Below are 19,346 nucleotides of genomic sequence, written 5' to 3' on the forward strand. Positions count from 1 at the left end.
ACATTCGCTTGTAAAGATTTAGGCTCTTGCAACCACATCCCCACTACAGATAATTCATTCTCTTTGTGGTTATGCATTTTACATCCATATCAACATGCAACCTGTGGCATTCCCATAACACAGTAGGAGCTATCACTTGATCACAGATGACAAACGCAGACTGTTAGAACGCATTACAAAACCATAACACAGCAGCACAGAGTGAGAGACTCCCCCTGTGCACACAGAAACTCAGCCAAAGCAGCCATTCGGCAGAAGGATGAATCCTGACTACTAAAGAGGTAGGGAGCGAGAGCGGGGGCGGGGGGAGAAAGAGAGCGAGCGAGAGAGAGAGTGGTGGGAGGGAGCGACAGCAGCAAGCAAGCGAGCTCGTGAAAGAGAGGGAAAGGCTGGCAGACCGCAGAATATAAACCTGTATGTTGAGATCGGGAGAAAAGCTAGTGGTGTTGAGCAGGTTTTAGAGGCTAGACTGGCATCAAGAGGTGCATGGGCTTCCCTGCTAATTGTGGATGAGAGCGAAACAAGGTAGATACCGTGGAGGCTACCTACAAACACTGGGCTTGTCTGTAAACCACACAGGAGAGGTGGGTTAGTGGGAAGTCAATGACCCCCCTCATCATTTTCATCTGGGGAAAAGAGAGAAGAGAGTGACAGAGAGAGAAAAGAAAGAAAAGGAAGGTGGCAGTGAGGGATAGGGGGCCATCGCTCTCTCTCTCTCTCTCTCTCTCTCTTTATTCTTTCCCCCCATTCACGAATTCATTGCATCCCATTATCACCGCGATGTAGTGGTGTTCATGCCAATTGGAGGAGGAAGGGTCCCATTGACTGTTGAGGCTGAACCCCTCTTCAGCCCTACGCAGCCCTTTTCATTACCAATCCCCATCTCTCCCTCTCCTCTCCCTCTCCCTCACGCCCGTCTGCTGTTTTCTCCCGGTTGTTCTTTTCATTGTCCATTTCACACTGCTCAGAAGGCATTCCCTTTTGGGTAAAAGTGGGTGTTTCTGGAGCTCATTGTTTGGTTCTGCTACAAAGACAGCTGAGCGGGAGCGAGAGAGGGAGCGCTACACAGAGAGAGAGAGAGAATAGAAGAGGAGCCTGAAAGAAAAGAGGGGACCTGGGACTACATGGAAGAACTGACACCCACTGGAAGAGACATTTTAAAAGCATCTGCCAACCATTTTAAGATAGCGGTTAGAATTTTCCGCTTGCCGCTTATTGTTGGAATAAAAGCCACAGGCTGCCGAGCCAAAGCACTGGCGACCGGTTGGTTTATGCTACATTCTGTTGCTAAGCAAGTCTCTCTAACCTGAAGTTCTTGTTGAGGATCACTCACCCAAACTGCAACCATGAAGGGGGACTCTGAGGAAAGCATCGAGAGCATCCGGCCTTCCAACCTGCAAGCCTTCGCCAACATGTCCACTCTACATGGCATGAGCCACATCTTTGCCTACGGGCACATGACGTTTCGCCGCTTCCTGTGGACGCTCTCCTTCCTGGGCTCGTTGGCCTTGCTTATGCTGGTGTGCATGGACCGCGTGTCCTACTACTTTGAGTATCCCCACGTCACTAAACTGGATGAGGTGGCAGCGCCCAATCTCACATTCCCTGCTGTGACCTTCTGCAACCTAAACGAGTTCCGCTTCTCCAAGATCACCAGGAACGACCTGTATCACGTGGGGGAGCTCCTGGCCCTCCTGAACTCCAACTACCAGATAGCCAACACTCACCTGGCTGAGCCTGAGGTACTGGCCGCCCTCAAGGATAAGGCCAACTTCCTCAACTTCAAGCCCAAGCAGTTCAACATGACAGACTTCTACAACCGCACGGGCCATGATATCAGTGACATGCTGCTGCAGTGCACGTTCCGCGGATCGGAGTGTTACCCATGGAACTTCAGTACCGTGAGTCTCTTCAAATCATTTCTGGTTATATGGTTTGGGATTTGTTGTGCGTCATCTCTCTGGGTTTATGTTGTGTTCTTTTCCAGACTAAACAGAGTTTGGATTTCAATGGTTTTAGCTATGTAGTTTCTATATTAATTGAGGCTTGAGAGGAATACCTAATATCTTTATTCAGGGAACTTTTAACTAATTTACTGTCCCCATAGAGGCAGAAGTGGACAAATTAGTTTTTGTATCGTCCTATTGTGCCCTCAAGATCCACATAAGGCTACTGTTGAGTGTATAAATTGATTGATTGTCACAGTAACTTTAGAATAAAACCAAAAGCTTTGACGCTTGTGTTACAGACAAGGTACAGTAACTCACACTGGACCTGCCGTGGTGTTGCTGTGCTGAAAGTTGTACATGTTTAAAGGTGATCCATAGCCGAAAGGGGAATCCAGAATTGGACATGATGTTCACATCAATAACATCTTATAGATCATTTAACAATGGCTAGGTGTAATGATATTATTTGTACATGGTAGGCTACTGTAAGAAAATCATTGGTTGTAGTTCAGGCAACTCTAGTGGCCTTGGTAAAAGACAAGGTGAGTGGAAGATGGATGCCTTGCAGACAATATCTTTCATTCCTTTAAGCTGTGGTTTCTGTGAAGAGAAGGAATGATACATGACTTTTCGCATATATTTTAAAAGCAGGAAACACTGAAACCTCAGGCGGTGATACAGAAATTGCTTAAAATACTCTGCCCATGAGGTGCAGAGTATCAATCTACACACATTACCCCATAATGACAACATGAAAACAGTATTTTTAATCTTTCCGGTGAAGTCCACAAAGCAAATATTGCATGTAAATAACAATTATATGATCTGCTGCATGGTCAAGCAAGTTGTTTTCAACAGTTTACTAGACAACTACTGATTTAGAACCACAGAGTTACCGTAAGTCAGCACTAAGACAACAGGAGCACTGCCTCCTCTATTCCAGCACCATTTCAACCATTTCAAACATCATCAAATCAACAGTGCTATATACAGTGCATTTGGAAAGCATTCAGAACCCTTCCCTTTCTCCACATTTTGTACAGCCATATTCTAAAATTGATCAAATCATTTTTTTATTTACACACAATACCACATAAGAAATACCTTATTTTCATAAGTATTCAGACCCTTTGCTATGAGACTTGAAATTGAGCTCAGGTGCATCCTGTTTCCATTGATAATCCTTGAGATGTTTCTACAACTTGATTGGAGTCCACCTAATTCAATTGATTGGATATGATTTGGAAAGGCATACACCTGTCAATGTAAGGTCCCACAGTTGACAGTGTCATGTCAGAGCAAAAACCAAGCCATGAGGTCGGAGAAATTGTCCACAAAGCTCAGAGAAAGGATTGTGTCGAGGAACAGATCTGGGGAAGGGTAGCAGAAAATATCTACAGCATTGAAGGTCCCCAAGAACTCAGTGGCCTCCATCACTCTTAAATGGAAGAAGTTTGGAATCACAAAGACTCTTCCTAGAGCTGGCCCCCAGGCCAAACTGAGCAATTGGGGGAGAAGGGCCTTGGTCAGGGAAGTGACCAAGAACCCGATGGTCACTCTGACAGAGCTCTTGAGTTCCTCTGTGGAGATGGGAGAACCTTCCAGAAGGACAACCATCTCTGCAGTACTCCACCAATCAGACCTTTATGGTAGAATGGCCAGACGGAAGCCACTCCTCAGTTAAAGGCACATTAAAGCCCACTTGGAGTTTGCCAAAAGGCACCTAAAGACTCTCAGACCATGAGAAACAAGATCATCTGGTCTGATGAAACCTAGATTGAACTCTTTGGCCTGAATGCCAAGCGTCACATCTGGAGGAAACATGGCACCATCCCAACGGTGAAGCATGGTGGTGGCAGCATCATGCTGTAGGGATGTTTTTCAGGGACTGGGAGACTAGTCAGTATTGAAGGAAAGATGAACAGAGCAAAGTACAGAGAGATTCTTGATGAAAACCTGCTTCAGAGTGCTCAGGACCTCAGACTGGGGCGAAGGTTCATCTACCAACAGGACAACAACCCTAAGCACACAGCCAAGACAACACAGGACTGGTTTCGGGACAAGTCTCTGAATGTCCTTGAGTGGCCCAGCAAGAGCCCGGACTTGAACCCAATCTAACATTTCTGGAGAGAACTGAAAATAGCTGCGCAGCGACGCTCCCCATCCAACCTGACAGAGCTTGAGAGGATCTGCAGAGAAGAATGGGAGAAACTCCCCAAATACAGGTGTGCCAAGCTTGTAGCGTCATATCCAAGAAGACTCTAGGCTGTATTCGCTGCCAAAGGTGCTTCAACAAAGTACAGAGTAGTGTCTGAATACTTGTGTAAATGTTTAAATATATTTGCAAAACATTAAAAAAAATGTGTTTTTGCTTTGTCATTAGGGGGTATTGTGTGTAGATTGATGAGGGGGAAAAATGATTTAATACATTTTATAATAAGGCTGTAATGTAGCAAAATGTGGAAACATTCAAGGGGTCTGAATACTTTCCGAATGTACTGTATATATGCAAAGTAGCAGACACTTTTATCCAAAGCAACTTAGAGTCATGTGTGCATACATTTTACGTATGGGTGATCCTGGCAATCAAACCCACTATCCTGGTGTTGCAAGTTCCATGCTCTACCAACTGAACTACAGAGGAGCTCATAACAATGTAGATATTGGATTACATACTGCATGTGCCCTTGGCAGCAACTCCCAATAGCATTGCCATTGGGTATGTTGTAGTTGTGATTATTATGTAGTTTTTGATAACTGACTAAATGATTTATGGAATATTTGTTTGAGAAATTCTAATGTAAAAACATTTACATTGTGACCAAGGTGAGCATTATTTTACTTAAATTTTTTTGGTCATTCATGACTGTCATGGCTGTTGAAAGGATAGGACCAAAGTGCAGCGTGGTTGTAGTTCCACATTTTATTGAATCCGTGAAACTTTGCAATACATAAATAACTAAATTGACAAAACAACAAACCGTGACGCAGAGAGAAACAAACACTACTCAAAATATAATCACCCACCAAACCCAGGAAGAAAAACCCCTACTTAAATATGATCTCCAATTAGAGGCAACGAGGACCAGCTGCCTCCAATTAGAAAACATAGAAAAACACAAAACACCCCCTGTCACGCCCTGACCTACTCTACCATAGAAAATCACATCTTACTATGGTCAGAATGTGACAATGACAGCTACTCTGGTACATGTGATACATATAGCGGGGTCCAAAAGTATTGACACCCTTGATAAAGATTACTGTACAAAACAAATAATTGAAATACTGAGCTATATTGTATGCTCCAAAAACAAATTGGGAAATTGTATCATTTTATACTAATACAACTGCTCAGAGAAAGATATTTTGTGTAACAAGTAATACTTTTTTGCTCTCAAATATGTATGGTTCAAAATTATTGATACCCGTTTTGAAAATCTTTCAATACCTCACCTTGCGTGGATAATGGCACTGAGCCTTTTTCTAAAATGTTTTATGAGTTGGAGAACACATTGGGAGGGATATTAGACCATTCCTCCATACAGAATCCTTCCAGATCCTTGATATCCTTCAGTCTGCGCTTCAAACCACAGGTTTTCAATGGGTTTCAGAGGTTGGAGCCTTGGTGGAATGGAGGCAGGAAAAAAAAAAAACTATGTCAACTACGCTTTTGTCCTGGGAATCAAAATGGCATGCCCATACTCCAATTTTTCACAATAATGCCTTGCGATCTGGAGGGCGGCCTTTTGCATCCCCCCAATGGTCCAAATGTGGAATCCGTGCCCTTACCGATATCATGGACAGTAATGGTTTGAGAACATTCCAAGATTTGAAAGATGCACATTACCACTCCTTTTTTCTTTATTTACAACATAGGCCAACATAGCTGACCTATGAAGTTCCTTTGGAAACCCAACTACCGAACCATCCAATGATGGGATTTAGAAATAATTTAACTGGGCTCCTGAAAGGACTGATCTCTATAATATATATATATATATTAGAAAGCTCATATTCTGAGCAATCCCTTAAAAACGTATGGTCCACAAATCTAATTGTCTCTGAACAACCCTTTAACTGGAGCAGAATATGGACAAATATTACCTTAACGTCCCGTAATCCGAACAATTAACTTATACATTTTAAGTTTGTTCACAGACTGTATTTAACACCAAGGAACCGTTTTATAATGAAATTGGCCCCAACTGTTCACTGTGTAACCTAAATCAGGTAGGCACATTATTTCATATGATGTAGGAGTGCCCTGCAGTTAAATGCTTCTAGGGCAAAGTTACAAAATTAATTTCAAAGTGTATGAATTAAAATATTCAATGCTTTGCATCTATTATGTTTCTTAACAGTGATAGGCCTTTGATTCTCTTAATCAGAAAAGATTACTGCTGTTGGCCCAAATGTTGGCCCAAGATGGCAACCACCTCACTCCTTCCCGTTTAACCAGTGGATACAGTACCTATTAGAAGTTATTACAATAGAATTAGGGTTGGGAGGCACGGAGGCATTGTTTCTGGGTGGGGAGGGAGGATGCAGGCGGGTGGATTGGGACAGAGGGGGGAATGGGTTGGGGTTATTTTTGTATGCATTTTTTTTTTTTTTTACCTGTAACCTTCAAGTTTCAAGTTCCTTGGCATGCACATCTCTTAGGACCGGTAGTGCTCCAACCACACCGACACACTGGTGAAGAAGGCGCAATAGCGCCTCTATGACCTCAGACGGCTGAAGAAATTTGACATGGCCTCTAAGACCCTCAAAAACTTCTACAGACGCAACATTGAGAACATTCTGTTGGGCTGCACCACCCTCAACCGAATGGCTCTCCAGAGGGTGGTGCGGTCAGCCCAACACATCACTGGGGGCACGCTGCCTGCTCTCCAGGACATTTACAGCACTCGGTGTCAAAGAAAGGCCAAGAAGATCATTAAGGACCTCAGCCAAAGAGCTTTATTTTCATGTGTATCAAGAATGGTCCACCGCCCAAAGGGCATACAGCCAACTTGACACAACTGTGGGAAGCATGGGAGTCAACATGGGCCAGCATCCCTGTGGAATGCTTTCGACACCTAAAGGGTGTGCAACTCAGTATTAGGAAGGTGTTCCTATTGTTTTGTACCCTCAGTGTAGCTCAGTATTTAAATTATTTATTTTATACAGTCATTTTTGCTTATCTTCATCAAGGGTGTCAATTTCGGGCCCCACTGTATGCATGAGAATAAGGATTTGTGATTCATCACATTGAAAATGTTTTTGCATTTAAAATACCTCATCACACATTAGGACCAACTTTACAAAATACAGCCAAAAAATACAACGAGATATAGCAGACTGTCTGCGAGTTAAAAATCCCTCTCCACTGTTACTATGACGCATTGTATTTCAATCTTGCTTGTATTGATATTCCGTCACATTCCATTTTCCTATGCCGCCTACCAATAACACGGGTACTACTTTGTTCCTTTTTTTAAATTATGGACTAAGTTCTTCTATTGAACACAGTTCTCAAAGGAGTTTATTTTGATCCGGTGTGAATGAAAAGAACTCTCACCCCAAGTCAGTAAGCTCATGACTTGAGGTGTCCTAAATCTCATTTATTATAATAGGCCAAATATAAGCACCCATTTAAGTCAAATAAAGCTGAGATCTCACCAGATGAGACTTTTAGTATCATCAGATGGTCCGGAAATGGAGACAGCGATGAGATGGGTGATGGAAAAGGAAATTAAATTGAAAAAGCTTAGCTTACAATTTGGGGCCTAAAATGATTTTATATCATTTCTCGATGAAGACTGCATATTATTACCTGGATTTAGGATAATCATAGTGCTCCTGAAATGCAATAATATGGTTCCTTATTGATTTATGTTTTGTTAGTGCTGCCCCTCCCCTGTGCATCTGAGGGAGAACTGAATGATGAGTTGAAACAGAGACCCTCTGTTAGTCCAGATTATATAATACAGCTGTAGACCCAGTAGCTGTATATACAGTAGACCCAGGAATAGGGTCTGTTTTAAACTGAGATCTACATTGTTAGTACTTCAAGATAATGTGAATAGGGTGGCGATGTGAGGTGTTGGTTCAGGGAAATTCTCAGTTTCTCACCCAATAGTTTTGATCTACAGTACATTGGTAGGCTACAATAAGCTGCACAAGTTTTAATCTTAAATGGTTGCAATTTAATATTGTGCCTATTCGTCCTGTTAAAAACCTCTCATATTGATGGTCAAATTAAAGCATTTCCAATTAAAAACTAAGCAGCTAATATCTGTGCTGGTAAATCCCTTGGACACACTGAGATCAATCTGACACAATACAGTACAGTATTCCAAATAGAAACGTGTCTGATTAGTCCAATGGTTTGCTTACACTTTATATTGGGCCCAAACAGTGTTTCTGGCAGTACTGTAACAGCAAGTTGAAGTGGCTTGCTTTGTCCTTTTCAAATCCTCAATATCACCCTGCAAAAGGTACTGTAGGCTACATTCCGAAAAGTGCTCATTCGTTCTCTCACTTTATGTACCATTCCCCTCGCCCTCTCAGGTAGAATTAGAAACTTTTTTAAGGTAGTCGTAACCTTAAATTTGATCCGGTGAAATGGTTTTATTGTCATAAATTTTATTAAAATGATTCGGTGATTCAACTGCACTTTTCCCCAGGCAATGCCCTCCTTATTGGATTGCTTTGTAGTGTTCTTTTGACAAAAATGCCATCAAATGCACCTGCAAGAGCTTTAGCGATTAGGACTGGCTTAGGACTGGCTTACATTAATACTGGTACCATTCCAATACATTTCAGGTAGTGCTGCAAAATGTAGCAGAGAAAGATTTGTCAAATAGTCTTGAAGCTATTTGATTATAGAGCAACAAACACATGTTTTGAAGGTTTATAAGAACACTCTTTCGCTCATAGCATTTATTCTCCTATCGTGAGTGCTTGACAGTAATGGATGGGAATATGAATTCTCTCTTTGTTTGAAAGTAACCTGGTCTATAACCTTGTCCGTTATTTGTTGAATCCCTCTAAGCCATTTTTATGCTAATGGTCAAAAGTCACTTTGGGATTTGACTATTATACACCTATTATACACCTATTATACAGTGTGTAGTTTTCATGAGATTTGCAAGAATGAGTAGACATTTTATATTTACAGTAATTTACCACCAAACTATCTAGCATATCAGAAGAGAAGGCAGCAAGTGGTATGCTTATGCTAATGTTTGCGAGGTTGGGTTCCTTTTCTCACACTGAAATATTTTATATCAATTGTATCACTCATCCCTTTCACAGATTATGGCAAGAGATGTGCAAACTCATCCATCTAATGTTTGACCATTGACAAGTGAGTTCAAGTGCCATTCATGTGAACCAACTGCATGTGCTCATTCAGAAGAAATGTTGTGTCTTGAAAGTGTTAACATTGTGCTCTCTGTAGACCTTGAAAGGGTAACTTGGCACATGGCTTGGCACATCACTGTGGGCTTATACGATTAAACTGGGACTATGATTTGGTATTCTGGTGACATTTAACTGAAGTCCTTCATTGGTTGTGAAGTAGTCACAACTGTCATTTCAATTGCTTGTTCCTTTATTGTATGAAATGGAAACATCTTTATTTCCATGTTTGTTGCCAAGCAACACTCTATGCCTTGGAAAAGCAAATAATGGCTAATTGCTATTGTAATGCTTGATTGAAAACACTTGCCAGGAAAAAAAAGCGGGTTAGGGTGGTTCCCACTTAAGCACATCTTTGTGAATGCACATTTCTTTGGGGCTGGTGGTTGAATGCACCTGTGCAATTACACATTCATTCTCAGTCACCATATCTGATAATGAATGATTGTGTTGAAGCACAAAACACCAGTCAAACAAACAATATCAAACACACACCAGAAATCAGGTATTGCTGTGTTTTTATGAGTGAGAGAAGCAGCACACTATACTACATCAAGCACCCCCGTGAAGAAAAGCATTTGTCACTGATGGTCTGGATGTCAGAAGAACTACGTACTGTACTGTTGCAGCAGTGAGCTGAGTGCTACATTACATCCATCCCCACCCAACAAACCTTAGGCATTAACCCTCTATGGGCGTAACAGCTCTGTTGATAACCTGCTGTATTGCATAAACACTGATTATGCTCAGAGCTGTGCATAACACACGGGAGTCAGTCATGATTAATTATGACATGATTTACTTAATTTCAAATCAAATTGTATTAGTCACATGCGCGGAATACAACAGGTGTAGACCTTACAGTGAAATGCTTACTTACGAGCCCCTAACCAACAATGCAGTTAAAAAAAATACAGATAAGAATAAGAAATAAAAGTAACAAGTAATTTAAGAGCAGCAGTAAAATAACAATGGCGAGACTATATACAGGGGGGAACGAGTCAATGTATGGGGGCACCGGTTAGTTGAGGTAATATGTACATGTAGGTAGAGTTATTAAAGTGACTATGCATAGATGACAACAACAGAGAGTAGCTGCGGTGTAAAAGAGAGGGGGGGTGTCAATGCAAATAGTCTGGGTAGCCATTTGATTAGGTGTTCAGGAGTCTTATGACTTGGGGGTAGAAGCTGTTTAGAAGCCTCTTGGACCTAGACTTGGCGCTCAGGTACCGCTTGCCGTACAATTTTTAGGGCCTTCCTCTGACACCGCCTGGTATAGAGGTCCTGGATGGCAGGAAGCTTGGCCCTAGTGATGTACTGGGCCATCCGCACTACCCACTGTAGTGCCTTGCGGTGGGAGGCCGAGCAGTTGCCATACCATGCGGTGATGCAACCAGTCAGGATGCTCTCAATGGTGCAGCTGTAGAACCTTTTGAAGATCTGAGGACCCATGACAAATAATTTCAGTCTTCTGAGGGGGAATAGGTTTTGTCGTGCCCTCTTCATGACTGTATTGGTGTGCTTGGACCATGTTAGTTTGTTGGTGATGTGGACACCAAGGAACTTGAAGCTCTCAACCTGCTCCACTGCAGCCCCGTCGATGAGAATGGGGGGCATGCTCGGTCCTTTTTTTCCTGTAGTCCACGATAATCTCCTTTGTCTTGATCATGTTGAGGGAGAGGTTGTTGTTCTGGCACCACACGGCCAGGTCTCTGACCTCCTCCCTACAGGCTGTCTTGTCATTGTCAGTGATCAGGCCTACCACTGTTGTGTCATCGGCAAACTTAATGATGGTGTTGGAGTCATGCCTGGCTGTGCAGTCATGAGTGAACAAGGAGTACAGGAGGGGACTGAGCACGCACCCCTGAGGGGCCCCTGTGTTGAGGATCAGCATGGCAGATGTGTTGTTACCTACCCTTACCACCTGGGGGCGACCCATCAGGAAGTCCAGGATCCAGTTGCAGAGGGAGGTGTTTAGTCCCAGGGTCCTTAGCTTATTTATGAGCTTTGAGGTCACTATGGTGTTGAACGATGAACTGTAGTCAATGAATAGCATTCTCACATAGGTGTTCCTTTTTGTCTGTTGGGGCAGTATGCAAATTGGAGTGGGTCTAGGGTTTCTGGTATAATGGTGTTGATGTGAACCATGACCAGCCTTTTGAAGCAGTTAATGGCTACAGACATGAGTGCTACGGGTCGGTAGTCATTTAGGCAGGTTACCTTAGTGTTCTTGGGCACAGGCACTATGGTGGTCTGCTTAAAACATGTTGGTATTACAGACTCGGACAGGGAGAGGTTGAAAATGTCAGTGAAGACACTTGCCAGTTGGTCGGTGCATGCTGGCAGTATACGTCCTGGTAATCCATCTGGCCCTGCAGCCTTGTGAATTTTGACCTGTTTAAAGGTCTTACATCGGCTGCGGAGAGCGTGATCACATAGTCTTCCAGAACAGCTGGTGCTCTCATGCATGTTTAAGTGTTATTTGTCTCAAAGCGAGCATAGAAATAGTTTAGTTCGTATGGTAGGCTTGTGTCACTGGGCACCTCTCGGCTGTGCTTCCCTTTGTAGTCTGTAAAAGTTTGCAAGCCCTGCCACATCCAGCGAGCGTCAGAGCAGCTGTATTGAAGCTTTGCCTGTTTGATGGTTTGTCAGAGGGCATAGCGAGATTTCTTATAAGCTTCTGGGTTAGAGTCCCGCTCCTTGAAAGCGGCAGCTCTAGCCTTTAGCTCAGTGCGGATGTTGCCTGTAATCCATGGCTTCTGGTTGGGGTATGTACATACGTTCACTGTGGGGACGAGGTCATTGATGTACTTATTGATGAAGCCAATGACAGATGTGGTGTACTCCTCAAAGCCATCGGAGGAATCCCGGAATACATTCCAGTCTGTGCTAGTAAAACAGTCCTGATGCTTAGAATCTGCCTCATTTGACCACTTTTTTATTGATCTAGTCACTGGTGCTTCCTGCTTTAATGTTTGCTTGTAAACAGGAATCAGGAGGATAGAATTATGGTCAGAGTTTCCAAATGGAGGGCGAGGGAGAGCTTTGTATGGGTCTCTGTGTGTGGAGTAAAGGGGGTCCAGAGTTTATTTTCCTCTGGTTGCACATTTAACATGCTGATATTTACAAAAATACATAGTCAGACGCCGCTGTTCTGTCCTGCCGGTGTAGCGTATAACCAGCCAGCTGTATGTTGATAGTGTCGTCATTCAGCCACGTCTCTGTGAAACATAAGATATTACAGTTTTTAATGTCCCGTTGGTAGTTTAATCTTCCGCACAGGTTATCTACACTGCTCAAAAAATAAAGGGAACACTTAAACAACACATTCTAGATCTGAATGAAAGAAATAATCTTATTAAATACTTTTTTCTTTACATAGTTGAATGTGCTGACAACAAAATCACACAGAAATAATCAATGGAAATCCTATTTATCAACCCATGGAGGTCTGGATTTGGAGTCACACTCAAAATTAAAGTGGAAAACCACACTACAGGCTGATCCAACTTTGATGTAATGTCCTTAAAACAAGTCAAAATAAGGCTCAGTAGTGTGTGTGGCCTCCACGTGCCTGTATGATCTCCCAACAACGCCTGAGCATGCTCCTGATGAGGTGGCGGATGGTCTCCTGAGGGATCTCCTCCCAGACCTGGACTAAAGCAACCGCCAACTCCTGGACAGTCTGTGGTGCAACGTGGCATTGGTGGATGGAGCGAGACATGATGTGCTCAATTGGATTCAGGTCTGGGGAACGGGCGGGCCAGTCCATAGCATCAATGCCTTCCTCTTGCAGGAACTGCTGACACACTCCAGCCACATGGGGTCTAGCATTGTCTTGCATTAGGAGGAACCCAGGGCCAACCGCACCAGCATATGGTCTCACAAGGGGTCTGAGGATCTCATCTCGGTACCTAATGGCAGTCAGGCTAACTCTGGCGAGCACATGGAGGGCTGTGCGCCCCCCAAAGAAATGCCACCCCACACCATGACTAACCCACCGCCAAACCGGTCATGCTGGAGGATGTTGCAGGCAGCAGAACGTTCTCCACGGCGTCTCCAGACTCTGTCACGTCTGTCACGTGCTCAGTGTGAACCTGTTTTCATCTGTGAAGAGCACAGGGCACCAGTGGCGAATTTTCCAATCTTGGTGTTCTCTGGCAAATGTCAAACGTCCTGCATGGTGTTGGGCTGTAAGCACAACCCCCACCTGTGGACGTCGGGCCCTCATACCACCCTCATGGAGTCTGTGTCTGACCGTTTGAGCAGACACATGCACATTTGTGGCCTGCTGGAGGTCATTTTGCAGGGCTCTGGCAGTGTTCCTCCTGCTCCTCCTTGCACAAAGGCGGAGGTAGCGGTCCTGCTGCTGGGTTGTTGCCCTCCTACGGCCTCCTCCACGTCTCCTGATGTACTGGCCTGTCTCCTGGTAGCGCCTCCATGCTCTGGACACTATGCTGACAGACACAGCAAACCTTCTTGCCACAGCTTGCATTGATGTGCCATCCTGGATGAGCTGCACTACCTGAGCCACTTGTGTGGGTTGTAGACTCCGTCTCATGCTACCACTAGAGTGAAAGCACCGCCAGCATTCAAAAGTGACCAAAACATCAGCCAGGAAGCATAGGAACTGAGAAGTGGTCTGTGGTCTCCACCTGCAGAACCACTCCTTTATTGGGGGTGTCTTGCTTATTGCCTATAATTTCCACCTGTTGTCTATTCCATTTGCACAACAGCATGTGAAATTTATTGTCAATCAGTGTTGCTTCCTAAGTGGACAGTTTGATTTCACAGAAGTGTGATTGACTTAGAGTTACATTGTGTTGTTTAAGTGTTCCCTTTATTTTTTTGAGCAGTATATTTTATTGTCCAAAGATTGCACGTTTGCTAGCAGAACGGAAGGAAGTGGGGGTTTATTCAATCTCCTACGAATTCTCAGAAGGCAGCACGCCGTCCGGCCCATTTTTCTCCATCTCCTCTTCACGCAAATCAAGGGGATCTGGGCCTGTACCCGAGAAAGCAGTATATCGTTCGCGTCGGTCTCGTCAGACTCGTTAAAGGAAAAAAAGGATTCTGCCAGTCCGTGGTGAGTAATCGCAGTCCTGATGTCTAGAAGTTATTTTCGGTCATAGGAGACGGTAGCGGCAACATTATGTACAAAACAAGTAAAAAAATAAGTTACAAACATCACAAATAAACAAACAAAAAACACAATCGGTTGGGGGCACGTAAAACGTCTGCCTTCTCCAGCGCCATCTTACATTCATTGCCCATTTACTTCAGTTGATGCATTTGTTTTCATTGTGATAGATGTGATTTCCCCTCCCCCCCTATAAAAATCTGTATTCAGTGTCATAAGGCTTATAGACGAATATTTAGAGAAATACCACAGGAAACTTTCGATTATTCAAATGCCCTCCGAGGTCATGAGAGAGAGATTTACAATGCAAAGGATTGTGGGAGGGATGAGCTTTGACCTTGAGTAAATGAGGACGGAATTCCATTAAAGACTGGAGCGTGATGTGATGGCGCTTGGAAAGCATTCAAGTTTGCCTTCAAGTAAAAACAAATCACAATTTTAATATACAAACTCTCTCCACCCATCATACAAACTTCCTGTATATTATAAACACACAAAATAGAAGCACATTAGTGGCCCTGACATCTAAGTAAGGTGACACTCTTACGGTACTGCTTCCTCTATCTATATTCCCCATAGGGTTTGGCTAATAAAAGGAGGGAAATTGAAGCTGTGCTGCTCTGCAGTGCTAGTCTGGAGAGGAGCGCATCGTCAGTTCACAGGTGAAGGCTGCTGTGCACAAATCGATTTGCTTTGGCTTTTGTGACCTTCCTCTTTTCACTATAATGTTATTTCTGAGTTTAATCTATGTCCTAGAGCTGTTGTTGAAGAGCTGTTGGTTAGTCCCTCATAATGTAGTCTCTATGCAGCAATGGATTCAATGTATGAGTGCTTTTAGTCCATCTTATGCCACAACATTCTCAAGAACCAGAAGTACCACTGACTCAGAAAGGCCAGGGCATTAGTAGGTCTGGGGTTTACAGTACCTTACGTCTCATGAAGACTGTAGCGATGCTAATTTAGCCATCCACTACACTTTCAAATGACAATATCCCATTGGCTATGGATGTGACATTTTTATGAAGATGTCTCTCAATACAAATCAAAATGAGTTTGCGGCAGTGCGGACATAATAGCATGGAGCTCATTGAGAAATGTAACAAATGAGAGCCTAATACGCACAGCTGAAATACTTTTTAACCAGGTAGGCCAGTTGAGAACAAGTTCTCATTTACAACTGCGACCTGGCCAAGATAAAGCAAAGCAGTGCGACACAAACAACACAGAGTTACACATGGGATAAACAAACGTACAGTCAATAACACAATAGAAAAATCTCTATACAGTGTGTGCAAATGTAGTAAGATTAGGGAGGTAAAGCAATAAATAGGCCATAGTGGAGAAATAATTACTATTTAGCAATTAAACACTGGAGTGATAGATGTGCAGAAGATGAATGTGCTAGTAGAGATACTGTGGTGCAAAGGAGCAAAAAAATAAATAACAATATAGGGATGAGGTAGTTGGGTGGGCTATTTACAGATGGGCTGTGTACAGGTGCAATGATCGGTAAGCTGCTCTGACAGCTGATGCTTAAAGTTAGTGAGGGAGATATGTCTCCAGCTTCAGTGATTTTTGCAATTCGTTCCAGTATTTGGCAGCAGAGAACTGGAAGGAAAGGCAGCCAAACGAGGAGTTGGCATCGGGGATGATCAGTGAAATATACCTGCTGGAGCGCGTGCTACGGGTGGGTGCTGCTATGGTGACCAGTGAGCTAAGATAAGGCGGGGCTTTACCTAGCAAAGACTTATAGATGACCTGGAGCCAGTGGGTTTGGCAACGAATATGAAGTGAGGGCCAGCCAATGAGAGCATACAGATAGCAATGGTGGGTAGTTTATGGGGCTTTGGTGACAAAACGGATGGCACTGTGATAGACTACATCCAATTTGCTGAGTAGAATGTTGGAGGCTATTTTGTAAATGACATCGCCGAAGTCAAGGATCGGTAGGATAGTCAGTTTTACGAGGGTATGTCTGGCAGCATGGGTGAAGGATGCTTTGTTGCAAAATAGGAAGCCAATTCTAGATTTAATTTTGGATTGGAGATGCTTAATGTGAGTCTGGAACGAGAGTTTACAGTCTAACCAGACACCTAGGTATTTGTAGTTGTCCACATATTCTAAGTCAGAACCGTCTAGAGTAGTGATGCTAGACGGGCGGCCGGGTACGGGCAGCGATCGGTTGAAGAGCATGCGTTTAGTTTTACTTGTATTTAAGAGCAGTTGGAGGCCACGGAGGGAGTGTTGTATGGCATTGAAGCTCGTCTGGAGGTTTGTTAACACAGTGTCCAAAGAAGGGCCAGAAGTACACAGAAGGGTGTCGTCTGCGTAAAGGTGGATCAGAGAACCACCAGCAGCAAGAGCGACATCATTGATGTATACAGAGAAGAGAGTCGGCCCGAGAATTGAACCCTGTGGCACCCCCATAGAGATTGCCAGAGGTCCGGACAACAGGCCCTCCGATTTGACACACTGAACTCTATCTGAGAAGTAGTTGGTGAACCAGGCGAGGCAGTCATTTGAGAAACCAAGGCTGTTGAGTCTGCCGGTAAGAATGTGGTGATTGACAGAGTCGAAAGCCTTGGTCAGGTCGATGAAGATGGCTGAACAGTATTGCATTTTATCGATGGCGGTTATGATATCGTTTAGGACCTTGAGCATGGCTGAGGTAATCCTGAATACACTTTCTCTTCTAGATCAATGGGAAAGCTACACAGTGTTTAGGACTTTTATAGAATTTTACTGCAAGGTTTACCAAAAGTTTACTCAGTTGAAGAAGTGGCCTATTCCATAATACTTACAGTATGCTAACCCATTCAATGACAATTGTCCTTCTGTGGCTTATAGAGTATGGTGAAATGTTCAAGTTTTCTTAGTTGTATGTACGGGACGCACATGCTTTAAATTGTGCAGTATTTAGCTATCACAATAAGAGTCTGGTAGCAGCAGCAGGTGTGTGTGTGTGTGAGTGTGTGTGTGTGTGCGAGAATGAGTGTATACAGGTGCTTTCAGAAAGTATTCACACCCCTTGACTTTTCCCACATTTTGTTGTGTTACAGCCTGAATTTAAAATAATTTAATGTAGATTTTGTGTCACTGGCCTACACGCAATACCCCATAATGTCAAAACTGGAATTGTATTTTTACACATATTTACAAATTCATAGAAAATGAAAAGCTGAAACGTCTTGAGTCAATAAGGATTCAACACCTTTGTTATGGAAAGCCTAAATAAGTTCAGGAGTAAATATTTGCTTAACAAGTCACAAGTTGCATGGACTGTGTGCAATAATTGTGTTTAACTCCCTCTGTACCGCACACATACGATTATCTGTAAGGTCCCTTTGTCGAGCATTGAATTTCAAACACAGATTAAATCGCAAAGACCAGGGAGGTTTTCCAATGCCTTGCAAAGAAGGGCACCTATTGGTAGATGGGTAAAAATAAAAAAGCAGACGTTGAATATCCCGTTGAGCATGGTGAAGTTATTATTTACACTTCGGATGGTGTATAAAGTCACTACAAAGATACAGGTGTCCTTCCTAACTCAGTTGCTGGAGAGGAAGGAAACCGCTTAGGGATTTCACCATGAGGCCAACGGTGACTCTAAAACAGTTAGAGTTTAATGGCTGGGATAGGAGATAACTGAGGATGGATCAACAACATTGTATTTACACCACAATACTAATCTAAATGACAGAGTGAAAAGGAAGAGGCTGACATACAGTTTGGAATTGTTTAGAAATGGTCACACTACCATGGACCCTTTTAGGTATAAAACAATATATATATATATATATATATATATATATATATATATATATATATATATATAAACAATTTGATAAAATATTGAATTTGGCCTTTACAACTATAACCCAGAGAAACGCAATGAATAACACATTTATAAATGGCGAAAAAGACAAACAAGGTTTTGAAGTGTTTGTCCTATATCTAGGAGATATAAGGATATATAAAAGCTCAGGATATATATATATATATATATATATATATATATATATATATATATCAACTTTAGGGGGATAATATACACTGGAGTTGCTTACCAAGACGACATTGAATGTTCCTGAGTGGCCTAGCTATGGCTTGAAAATCTATGGCAAGACTTGAAAATGGTTGTCTAGCAATGATCAACAACCAACTTGCGCTTGAAGAATTTTAAAAAGAATGTGCAAATATTCTACAATCCAGGTGTGCAAAGCTCTTAGACACTTACCCAGAAAGAATCATAGCTGTAAATGCTGCCAAAGGAGATTCTAACATGTATTGACTCAGGGGTGTGAATACTTATGTACATTAGATATTTCTGTATTTCATTTCCATTATTGTGTATTGTGTGTATCTGTGTGGGTGTGTGTGTGTGAGTGAGTGAGTGCATGTGTGTTAAGGTGTGGAGAGTCAGTGCAGGTGGTCAGTCCAGTTCAAGTGTTCAGCAGTCTGAAAAAAAAATATGGCTGTTATCAATGTGTATCTATTGGCTAGCCACGTTAAAGAGTCTATGCCCAGCAGAGCATGTTAATTGTTTCTCACTCTTTGATGGACATGCCAGCTATAGTGAGCAAGAAGTTGATTATCATAATCTTATAGCACTGAGGTAATACTAGAGCCTTTAGTCTTGACAGGTCCCTATACAGCCTGCCCTTGCATTTTCTCACACATACAGTACCAGTCCAAAATTTGGACACACCTACTCATTCAAGCTGTCATCAAGGCAAAGGGTGGCTACTTTGAAGAATCTAAAATCTAAAATATATTTTGATTTGTTTAACACTGTTTTTGGTTACTACATGATTCCATATGTGTTATTTCATAGTTTTGATGTCTTCATT

General features: G+C 42.8%; 1 protein-coding gene across 2 annotated transcripts in view; it reads left to right on the forward strand.

The window, feature by feature from the left end:
- The first annotated feature begins 339 nt into the window (after positions 1-339).
- LOC106599832 (acid-sensing ion channel 1C) overlaps positions 340-19,346 on the forward strand; it is a 204,169-nt gene continuing 185,162 nt past the window's right edge. For both annotated transcript variants that reach the window (XM_014191181.2, XM_014191188.2), the window contains exon 1: positions 340-1,901. In XM_014191181.2, the coding sequence (XP_014046656.1) occupies positions 1,347-1,901 (555 nt within the window). In that variant the 5' untranslated portion in view covers positions 340-1,346. The remainder of the gene's footprint in view (positions 1,902-19,346) is intronic.

Source organism: Salmo salar, chromosome ssa03 (assembly GCF_905237065.1).
Source record: "Salmo salar chromosome ssa03, Ssal_v3.1, whole genome shotgun sequence".
NCBI lineage: Eukaryota > Metazoa > Chordata > Actinopteri > Salmoniformes > Salmonidae > Salmo > Salmo salar.